This window comes from Scylla paramamosain, chromosome 9 (genome assembly GCF_035594125.1).
Source record: "Scylla paramamosain isolate STU-SP2022 chromosome 9, ASM3559412v1, whole genome shotgun sequence".
In the NCBI taxonomy this organism is placed as follows: Eukaryota; Metazoa; Arthropoda; class Malacostraca; order Decapoda; family Portunidae; genus Scylla; species Scylla paramamosain.
In genome coordinates, this window is record NC_087159.1 from 29,390,694 (window position 1) to 29,402,500 (window position 11,807).

Below are 11,807 nucleotides of genomic sequence, written 5' to 3' on the forward strand. Positions count from 1 at the left end.
CTCCCTCTCCCTTGCCTTCCCTTGCCTCCTCAGCCCAGTCCCGCTACGCCAAGGTTACTCATTCGTGTGCTTCGGGTACTGGGATGCTTCACTGTCCTTCACGGCTCCTCCCCAGTCTGCCATTTGTTTCTCGTCTCATCAAAATTGTATGCACTGCGCGCCTGACCTTCCATGTGTGTGTGTGTGTGTGTGTGTGTGTGTGTGTGTGTGTGTGTGAGCTTGTTTGTATTCTCATGCACTCGTCTCCACTTTCGCTTCAGTATCTGTCTTGTTTGTAGATGTCTGTATATATTTCTGTTTATGTGATAATGTTCTCGTTTTGCTTTTTAAATCTTGTCTATTTGCTTATCTTCGGTTTATTCGTTTGTAATTATGAAATGCGTGTTTTAGTCGAGAATTTACCCTATTACCTGGAGGTGTCATGCTGGCGGGATGCAAGGAGGCTGCGGGTGATGAATTTTGAGAGAGTTCCCCATCAAGAAGGGGTTGGAGGGTTGCTGGCTCGAGAGAAAATGAGCGTCAAGGGGGCGCTGTAATAATAGTGTTTTGTTTGGAGGATGAAGTGTGGAGTGCAGGGCTTAGTGAAGTACGGAATGGCGCTCAGAAATATCTGTTTATTATTGCGGAATTGTGAGAGGTTATATAATAAATGAAACGTAACGCACACACGTTCACACACACATTCTCTCTCTCTCTCTCTCTCTCTCTCTCTCTCTCTCTCTCTCTCTCTCTCTCTCTCTCTCTCTCTCTCTCTCTCTCTCTCTCTCTCTCTCTCTCTCTCTCTCTCTCTCTCTCTCTCTCTCTCGATGAGTGATGGCAGGAGTGGAGGAAAGGGAAAGCGTCACAGGGGATGAATGAAGGGCACAGGAGTGGCTCTAGGCAGCAAAGTTCTGCCGCAAAAGCTGCATGATCTGGAATCTGTCATATTCGCAGCGCTGGAACACTTCGGCGCACGCGGCGGCGGAGGCGCTGGTGCGGCCGATGTCAAGGGCCTCCTCGTAGGGCACCAGCATGCTGTCCGGGGAGTGGGAGCGGTGCAGCAGGTCCAGAATGAGCAGCTCCTCCCTCTCCAGCTCGTCGGCGCCCTTGGTGGCCATCTCGCACACCAGCCGCAGGCCACAGGGCTTCTCCTGGTCCAGGGAGTACGCGTCCCTTAGCAAGATCTCCTGGGCAGCGCTGATGCTGTTGATGTCACGCCGGTGCCTTCTGCTGCTGTAGCTGACGCTGTAGCTGCCGCTGTGCTGGTTGTTCAGAGAGGAACGCACTCCTGCCGAGAACCCGTTGTGTGCCGTCGCCGCAAGGCCTACCTTGGCCAGGCCCACGGTGCCCGCGCCCACAGCGGCGGCCCCGAGTGCTCCTGCTCCCACGGCTCCAACCGTAGCGGCGCCGAGTGCACCTGCGCCAACTGCCCCGAGTTTAGCAGCCCCGACCGCTGCTCCCGCACCGACAACACCTGCTCCGACGGCCCCTGCGCCAATGGCAGCAGCGCCCAGCAGTGCCGCAGCGCCCCCCGCGGCGATGAGTGTGCCGGTCAGGAAGGGGTCGATGATGATGATGGGTTGCGCCATCCCCAGCATGGACACCACCAGAGCCCCCACGAGCCACGTCCTCGGCTGCATCACGTCTGAGGGAGGAGGAAAGTAAGGAGGTAAAGCAGAGCACGGTGTGTTCAAGAGTCTGTCGGTCCAGTGTGCGGCCTCCCCGCCGCACACTGGTTTCCCTTGCTGCTCGCATACCCATGGCCTCATGGAGACACGAGGCTAAGACAAAGGGCAGGGTCTTCATACAAGGGACACACTTTCGCTGAGTTGTTCACATGCACCGTCTCCACACAATACAACATGAACATAACATTACTGTCCAGGCTGCACTAAACGTACAATCTGGACATTGCCACGCAGTGTGAGGTGAACGGGACAGTCCTCGGACATAAAGAGTGGTGGACGGTGCCTGAGAAAAGCCACGAGTTATGCCTCGCTGAGGCGGCGTCACTGTGTGTGGTGGCGAAGCAGCACCTAGGTACTCAGCAGCAGCATGGTGCCGTGAGGGCGGCGGCACCAGCGGCTCACCGACGCTTACCTTAGTTTAGGGTTTAGTGAGTGGATAAATTCACGGGTTGACGGGTGGAGAGGGTATGGTTGCTGCAGAGGCGTCGGGCCTCTTATGTACCAGCTCCCCGCGGAAGGGCGGGTGCAAAGCGGTGGGCGGAGAATCCCGGGAGGGCTGACTTGAGCAAGGCCACGGAGCCTCCTTGGGTCATGCCAACACCGCTCTGCTCTCCAGGCGTCTAAACTTGTCTCAGACTGAGGGATGAACATGCACGGCTATTTTTCAGTTCTTCGTGGTCACGGAAATAATAATAATGATAAAAAAAAAAAAATGTTGCATCCAGTACTGGGGTAATATGGAATATGTTTCACGTAACACAGTGGTTTCCTTCCCCCCCCACACACACACACACACACACACACACACACACACACACACACACACACACACACACACACACACACACACACACACACACACACACACACACACACACACACACACACATGAAAAATGCAAAAGTCATGCAGTAAGCAACTTGGGATGAGCGGAGGTCAGTTGTGCAGCAGCAGCAGCATCAACAACACGCCATGCTTCCCTTACAACCAGGGCACTCCCTATAGGCCTATACTCATATGCGGTGAGGGAAGGAAAGAAGCAAAGGAATGGAAAGAAGAGGGGAGAACAGAATGATGAATGTTGGGACTGGCGTGGTGGTGACGAAGGGCTGATGTGGAGTGAAGATTGGTGTCTGATGTGCACACTCTCTTCTTTTAGTATTGATAATTGTGGCCATGGTGACCACGCCGTGAGCTTAGCAGGGAGAGTTGCTTCGAGGCTTTGATTCCCCCTTGACACACTTGATAGCACACACGAGGTAATGGGAACACCAACAGCAATACAGCATGAATGAAAATATATAGTGGGAAAAGAACTGAAAGAATTACACTCCTGCTACAGCTACTATTACTACTACTACTACTGCTATTATTGCTACTACTACTACTACTATTACTACTATTCCTACTACCACTACTATTACTACTACTACTACTACTACTACTACTACTACTACTACTACTACTACTACTACTGCTACTACTGTTACTACTACTACTACTACTACTACTACTACTACTACTACCTGCTACTACTACTACTGCTACTACTACTACTACTACTACTACTACTACTACTACTACTACTACTACTATTACAATAACCACAATTCTAGGTCGTGTGAAAATAGTATGCCCTTCAATACCCACTACCTCACTACCACGGCAAGCTACTAATGTGTGTGTGGTGTTTCCTGTACCTTGCGTGGCACACACACTCACACACACACACACACACACACAATGGAATTATCATTATATACTTAGTGAAGTTTATGCATATAAGACGCAGTTGTGACCACCACCACCACCACCACCACTATTACTACTGCTACCTTTGGCATCTTCAGCTTCTATAAAAACTTGAAAAGCGGGACTTTCCTTCTTGTTTGGTGGTGGTGGTGGTTTGTACAGCAGCACGAGTTAATCACCACTACCACCCACCACCACCACCACCTGGTCTGGTCACGGCACTCAGGAAGCTTGGTGATGACTCGACACTTACTAAAGAGGAAAAAAAAAAAAAAAGGCACCTGGTAATTCTCTTGTCTTGAGTTGACTAGACGGAAATGAGAAGGAAACTGTGAAGGCGATAGGGAGAATCTCGAGTGTGTGTGTGTGTGTGTGTGTGTGTGTGTGTGTGTGTGTGTGTGTGTGTGTGTGTGTAGCTGTTTTGCATTCAGCGAAACGATAGGGTCATGGCTGACTGACTCGCTAACTGACTGTCTGACTGATTGATTTACTAAATGACTGACTTAATAATTGAATGACTACACACACACACACACACACACACACACACACACACACACACACACACACACACACACACACACACACACACACACACACACACACACACACACACACAGTACCACTAATAGTTTATTGAGAAAAAACACAAGTAATACAAAAAAAAAACACACAGGTGATAAAAAAAATTACTTCTTTTCCATCTTAGTCCAAAGCGAATAGAAAAAAAATAATAATATTTTGCAGAAGAGTAATAGCTGAATACAAACGAAGCATTACAACATAAGAAACACACACACACACACACACACACACACACACACACACACACACAAGGGCGGGTAGTGAGGCCGCGTGGGGTGGATGGATGAAAGGGAGCCAGAGGAAGAGAGGGCTGGAGAGGAATGGACCACGAGCAAACTAAACCCGCCGGTGAAATAACTGGGCCAGGTGACCTTGAAGATGTTCCTCCTTTCCCTTAACCTGTTCTACCTGGCGGGCTGTCTGCTTCCTGGTTGTGGTGGTGGTGGTAGTGGTGGTGGTGGTGGTAGTGGTGAGAAGATTCCCAAATGAGGGGGGAAAGTGGGGTGATGTTAGTAATTGGTAGTGGAGGAGGAGGAGGAGGAGGAGGAGGAGGAGGAGGAGGAGGAGGATAAGGAGGAGGTGGAGGAGAAAGATAAAGAGGAAGAGGAGGGGAAGAAGGAGGAGGAGGAGGAGGAGGAGGAGGAGGAGGAGGAAGATGAGGATTACCACACACACACACACACACCACACACACACACACACACACACACACACACCACATACACACACACACACACACACACACACACACACACTGTCATTGCAACCTAATCCACCTACTCCAGCCTTTCTGATCTCAGCGTAACTTATCGCAGTAATCTCTCTCAGCTTGTCTCATCCCAATTCATCCCGGTCCAGCTAAGGTTGCCGCGAGATCTTGCGAGGGTGTGAGGAGTCAGTCAGTGGCACCCCTCAGAACGCAATGAAAACTAAAAAAAAAAAAGATAGAAGAAATAGGAGAAATTAAAAGATTGAAGAGATAAGAAATGAGGTCTACCAGAGAGAGAGAGGAGAGAGAGAGAGAGAGAGAGAGAGAGAGAGAGGGTGTGGTTATATAGATTAAAACAAGTACTTGATCACAAACAATCTCTAATGAACAATTGGATACACTAGCTTTTGTCCTTTCTCTGTTCTCTTATGTGTTCACAGGAAGCGCTTAGCAAACATCATCATCATCATCAGCCTCTTGTTGCTTCTGCCGCCATCACCACCACCACTACCACCACCCTCCACTTCTCTGTATACGTAGCAAGTCCTCTTGTTTACCTTGGACTGAGGGCGTCACTGCCAACCAGCGCTGCCTAATTCCTCAGTGGCCAGTCATCATTGTATCTTTACCGTCATGTCTCTCTCTGGTCTTCCTGGTGTGCATGAGTTTTCCTATTTTCCTTGTAGGCTTTTACTGTGTGTACAATCTCCTCCTACCGCTTCCTTGCTCCTGTGTCCTCTCGTTTTCTTTTTTTTTTTTTTTTTTAATTGGTCCGCTGTTCGTCAGTGTCTTTGTTATATTTCATCCTTGTGTTCTACGTTCAATCCTTTCCTCCTTCCTGGTGTTTGCCTTCCCCTCCTGCTCTCCTTCACGCTTACCTTTGCTTTGTCTCTTCCTCTTATCCTGGCCTATGTTAATCTTATCTCTTGTATATTTTTCCTTCCTGGTTTCTGTCACTCCTCTTCCCTCTTCCCCGCTTCCTTCTCCGTTACTTTCCTGACCTTTCTCACACTTTATCAGCGTTACATCCTTGGCGTTACGTCCCCCAACGCACGCCCCCACGCACGCACGCACGCACTAGTCATGGAAGGTATGAGTTGTGATGACGTTGTAAAGGAAGAGAGAGAAAGAGAAGGACAGGGACAGATACATACACACAGACACACACAAACACACACACAGTGGCCTAAATGCTCATAAAATTCCGTTTTTTCGTTCACATTTTCGTACATTCTACTTTCCCTTGAAAAAATAAATAAATAGCAACCAAAAAAGAAACTTTGAAATACCTGAGGTCTTCTGTGTGTGTGTGTGTGTGTGTGTGTGTGTGTGTGTGTGTGTGTGTGTGTGTGTGTGTGTGTGTGTGTGTGTGTGTGTGTGTTTGCCAGGACGGTTGTTACTTTTGAGCCGTGAGGAAGGACATAGAGAGAGAGAGAGAGAGAGAGAGAGAGAGAGGAGGAGAGAGAGGAGAGAGAGAGAGAGAAGAGAGAGAGAGAGAGAGAAAGAGAGACGGGGTGTGAAGATGAGAGAAAGGTGAAGGGAGGAGGGAGCAGGACAAACTGACCGGGTAACCTTGAGACGATGCTAATATGAACAAAGACGCAACTTATTACGTATCCCAGCGTTCCTTTCTCTGATTTTATTTTATTTCTCATTTTCTATGTATGATGATGCGTGGCTTTTACTTTTGAGTGTTTGAATATACTCTCTCTCTCTCTCTCTCTCCTCTCTCTCTCTCTCTCTCTCTCTCTCTCTCTCTCTCTCTCTCTCTCTCTCTCTCTCTTCTGTAGGAGAGATCTAAGGTAACTGAATATGCAATGAGTGAAAAACGAAAACAAAAACACTTGATTACTTCTTCTCCCGTGTGTTGTTTTCTAGCACTCCTTGACTTCTTTCCCTCTCGCTCTCCCTCTCCCTCTCGCTCTCCCTCCCTCTCCCACTCCCTCTCCCTCCCCCCTCTCCCTATCCCTCCATTACTTGCAAGTTTTTGCTTCTCCTTCCCAGAGAGGTCAGTGGGCTGTGGTGCTTTGCCGCAGTATGTCAGTCCAGGCTCTTCTTTTTTATTTTCTTGATATGCAATTGACAAAAAAGTTGATAATAGAGTAGATTAGGTGGAATGAAGAGGAGGAGGAGGAGGACCAAGACGATGTAAAAGGAAGAGAAGAGGGGACAGAGGACAAGAAGGAAGAAAACAGAAGGAAGAGCAGGATTAGAAGGAAGTGGAAGAGAAGAACGAAGACGAGGAGTAGGAAGAGGAGTTAGAGGAATAAAAAAAGGGAAAAAAGAGAAATTGGAGGTGGAGGAAGAGGAGAAGAAGAAGGAGGGGGAGCGAGAGGAGGAGGAGGAGGAGGAGGAGGAGGAGGAGGAAGGTCGCTGATCCAGTTAGAAAGAGGGAAAGTGAAAAATGATGAAATTAGTACAAGTGACCCGTGAACTTGCAAATGTCAATCGGTGAGTTTTTTTTTAATCTTATCTTTTTTTTTCATTTTTTGCTGACTCACCATCTACAACCACTACCACCACCACCACCACCACCACCATTACCCACACCTAAGATAACGCAAGCAGGCAGATGAAAAACACAACACATGAACACACAGACTCTGGGGGTAATAAAACACACCGCATTACATTACATTACATAATATAGTGATGATAAGAAGGAACTGCTTCTCAAATAGAGTGGCAGATGAGTGGAATGAACCCAGTAATCAGGTCTTAAGTGCTGCGTCATTATGGAGCTTTAAAAGAAGATTAGATAAAGGTATGGATGAAGGCGATAGGTGTAAACAGGAAGCCATGTTTCTATCAGGGACTGCCCGCGTGTAGGTGTGACGGCTTCTTGCAGCTTCCCGTATTTTTCTTATGTTCTTATGTTCTTATATCAGGCACATAAAACTATTCCCACCGGTGCTCGTCCTTCCTAAACGACAAACAAATATAACTTCACTTTAAAATAGACAAATGCAATAACAGTCTGTTGGCGAAGTGAATTAGATACCACAAGTTGCTAAGTTAGGTACACCAAACATCAGAATTAACACCAAACTCACTCTTGCACACATTTCACAGAGGTTTACACAACACATTGACAGTCCGGGTTTACGCAAAACATTAATTTGCACAGACCTGAAGAGATGCAGGGAAATACCAGGCTGCAGGCAGGCACAATGAGGCAGACTCGGTGGAAATGTGATGGTGGCAAGCGTCGTGATGATGTAGTAGTAGTAGTAGTAGTAGTAGTAGTAGTAGTAGTAGTAGTAGTAGTAGTAGTAGTAGTAGTAGTAGCAGTAGTTTAGTAGTAGAAGTAGTAGTAGTAGTGGTAGTAGTAGTAGTAGTAGTACTGCAGAAGTAGTAATAGTAGTAGTAGTAGTAGTAGTAGTAGTAGTGGTAGTAATAGTAGTGGTAGTAGTAGTAGTAGTAGTAGTAGTAGTAGTAGTAGTAGTAGTAGTATTCAGAATAAACAGGTGTACTAATATGAAATCTAAATAATATAGATTTTTCTCGGGGAAGAAATTCACGGATGTAGCTTTTTTATTTTTAAATCAATATATAAGTCGTTGTTTTAATATCATTATTTTTCTAAATATAAAGGAGATAAGACAAATACTGGAAACTCCTTCTATAACTTTTTAGGGGAACCTCGACCAACAATACAAGATTGTATTGAAAAAGAAAGAAACACACATTCACTCCCGCTCCCCCTAAAGGTGAATAAGTTTGAGTCTAAGATTGTGTAAATGTACAAAGTTGAATGTAACGTAATTAGAGAATTAGTTATTGTCCCAGCAGAAAGTTGGGATCTGTTCTTTGTGTAGGACGGAGAGGAATTAGGAGGAGGAGAAGGAGGAGGAGGAGGAGGAGGAGGAGGAGGAGGAGGAGGAGGAGGAGGAGGAGGAGGAGGAGGAGGAGGAGGAACACAAAGGAATACAAAAGAAAAACAAACAGTAACATATCTCTTGGTCACTGTTACAGTTTGACAAAGAAAAATAAATGGAAGTTTAAAACAGGACAGGCTATCGCGAGGAGGGTGAAGGAAGAGGAAGAGGAGGACTACAAACAAATAGTAAGGGACAGAAAAGGAAAACAAACCGCATCATATCTTTTAGTCCGTGTGAGGTTGTTAGGTGAAAAAAAAAAAAAAGGAAAATGGACGTTTAAACAGAACAGGTTACCGCGAGAAAGAGGAGGATGAGGAGGAGGAAGGGAAGGAATACAAATTAATAAAAAAGGAAAACAAACAACATCAAAAATAAAAGAATAAAAAATCTTAATCTTTTAATGATGAAAATCTGAAAGTTTAACAATGACAGTTTACTGCGAGAAGAAGGAGGAGGAGAAGGAGGAACAAGAGAAAGAGTAGAGAGGAAAGAAGTGATAATTTTGTTAGTAATAGGAGAAGAGGAAGGTGGGGGCGAAGAAAGTTGTATGCTCTGTGGTAGGAAGAAGGATAACAAAGAGAGGAAAGTGAGAAGGGGAGAGGGGAGGAGGAGAGTGAAGGGAAGGAAAGAGGGAGGAGGGAATGAGAGTAACAAGGAGATAAGGATGGAGGGGGAAAAGTCTGCGTGCCCTAGTTTGTCCCGACGGAAGTGAGGGAGGAGGAGGAGGAGGAGGAGGAGGAGGAGGAGGAGGAAGAAGCGGAGGAGGAGGAGTGAGAGATGCCGGCAACACTGCAGGTGGTGGTGATGATGTGGTAATGATGATGGTGATGCAGTGATGTGGTGACCTGGTGATGCAGTGATAATATTTACCTTGGTTGTGATGGTGGTGATGGTGGTGATGGTGATGGTGGTGATGGTGCTGGTGCCAAGAGTCATAACAGAAATGCAACAACTGCCATTTAATTCTCAGAGGAACTAGGTCAGAGAGAGAGAGAGAGAGAGAGAGAGAGAGAGAGAGAGAGAGAGAGAGAGAGAGAGAGAGAGAGAGAGAGAAATGGATATCTGGAGAGAGAGGAATAAAGACTGTAATAAAGATGAAGATGAAGGCAAAGAAGGAGAGAGAGAGAGAGAGAGAGAGAGAGAGAGAGAGAGAGAGAGAGAGAGAGAGAGAGAGAGAGAGAGAGAGAGAGAGAGGATAGGAGAAAGAAAGAAGGAAGGTAAGGGAAGACAGGAGTAAAGATGAATATAAAGATATGAGACTGGAAGAAGAAAAGATAAAATAAAGAAAGAGAAGAAAAGAGAAAAGAGAAAATAAGAGATATTAGATTTCGTCCTTCACCTCATAATTACTTTTTTTCTTTCCTTTTTTTTTTTTTACTTTCCTGTGAGTTTGTGTTTCTATTTCATGTCTGATGACGAGGAATATCTCTCTCTCTCTCTCTCTCTCTCTCTCTCTCTCTCTCTCTCTCTCTCTCTCTCTCTCTCTCTCTCTCTCTCTCTCTCTCTCTCTCTCTCGTCTCAGCAGAACTGTCCTCGTTCTTCTTTCTAGCAAGGGAACGTAAGGGAAAAAGAATTAAAAGAAGAAGGAAAGAAAGGGGAGGAGGAGGAGGAAGAGGAGGAGGAGGAGGTGGAAGAGGAGGAGGAGGAGGAGGAGGAGGAGGAGGAGGAGGAGGAGGAGGCGATTAGGAGCGGAAACTTTATGTAGGGAAGATGAAGGGAGCAGAGGAGGAGAATGTGATTAATAGATGTGTGTGTGTGTGTGTGTGTGTGTGTGTGTGTGTGTGTGTGTGTGTGTGTGTGTGTGAAAGAGAGAGAGAGAGAGAGAGAGAGAGAGAGAGAGAGAGAGAGAGAGAGAGAGAGAGAGAGAGAGAGAGAGAGAGAGAGAGAGTCAGGGTTAGTTAATAAAGATTTATGGGGAAATTTTTGGAAGATATTGAGAAGGAAAACGAGGAAGAGGAAGAAGAAAAGGAGGAAGTTATGAGCGGTATAAAATATTGATTATGGTGTTGCACTTGATACACCACCACTATCACCACCATCACCATCACCACCATCATCACCACCACCATCATCACCACCACCACCACCACCATCATCATCATCATCATCACCACCACCACCACTACCAAAACCACGAGCTTGACCAACACCAACAATAATAATAAAAATCCTAATGCAAGTAACAATAATAATAATAATAATAATAATAATAATAATAATAATAATAATAATAATAATAATAGTAAGGAAACAATACAATAAATATGTCAAGGATTCCCAAAGATGTAAATAATTGTAATGGTGATAATGATGACAAGAGAGGAAGAGAAGGAGGAAGAAGAAGAAAAAAAAAAAACGGAAGAAAGAGGAAATAATAAATGATGATGATCCAGATTAATAGGAAGTACATTATCATCACCAATATATAACCACCACCACCATCACCACCACCACCACCACAAAAAACAACTACAACAACAACGAAAAAGAACAATAACAAGAACAAGAATAAGAACAGGAAGAACAGGAACAAGAACAACAACAACAACAACAACAACAGCAACAACAACAACAACATCAACGAAGAAAAGAAGAAGAAGAAGAAGAAGAAGAAGAAGAAGAAGAGCGACAAGAAGAAGAAAAACACCACAATCACCACCACCACCACCAGGACACACACACACACACACACACACACACACACGTACAGGTAAGCAGGTAGTCAGGAAAGCGGGGGCCTAAACGTGTGTATCCTGAGCGCTAGGGAAGGTGAACAGGTAAAGAGGATGAAAGGGAGGGAAAGCCACACAGGAAACACACAGCCTCCCACTCTCATCACACCTCCTCGCCCTTCACACTGACACAACTTTTACTTTGCTCGGATACAGGAAGCGAGGCAGGCTCCATAATATGTTGCATGTATCTATGTATATATGTATGTATGTATGTATGTATGTATGTATGTATATATGTATGTATGTACTGGTTAATTTATTATTACTGTGAGTTGGAAGTGAACTGCCATTTGCATAGTAGAAGTTGTTTTTCTGCTTCCTCCTCGTCTTCGTTATCTTCCTCCTCCTCCTCCTCCTCCTCCTCCTCCTCCTCCTCCTCCTCCTTCTCCTTAGTGATTGCAACAACAATAATTGTGATAATGATAATGTAATTTTGATTAATGAGTCATTATTTTACAATGAGATGCAGTCATATTAT

The 11,807-nt window shown here is 45.5% G+C and overlaps 1 protein-coding gene across 1 annotated transcript; it reads right to left on the reverse strand.

Annotated features, from left to right (window-relative positions):
- Window positions 1–594: 594 nt before the first annotated feature.
- Window positions 595–2,220, reverse strand: LOC135103860 (uncharacterized). The gene is made up of 2 exons (XM_064010749.1): window positions 2,080–2,220; window positions 595–1,624 (listed from the first exon to the last, which is right to left on the reverse strand). The coding sequence occupies exon 2, from the start codon at window positions 1,617–1,619 to the stop codon at window positions 876–878; it is 744 nt and encodes a 247-aa protein (XP_063866819.1). The 5' UTR covers window positions 1,620–1,624; window positions 2,080–2,220; the 3' UTR covers window positions 595–875.
- Window positions 2,221–11,807: the final 9,587 nt, after the last annotated feature.

Bases quoted from the DNA above. Each gene is read 5' to 3' on its own strand.
- LOC135103860 (XM_064010749.1), bottom strand. From the start codon at position 1,619: ATGCAGCCGAGGACGTGGCTCGTGGGGGCTCTGGTGGTGTCCATGCTG.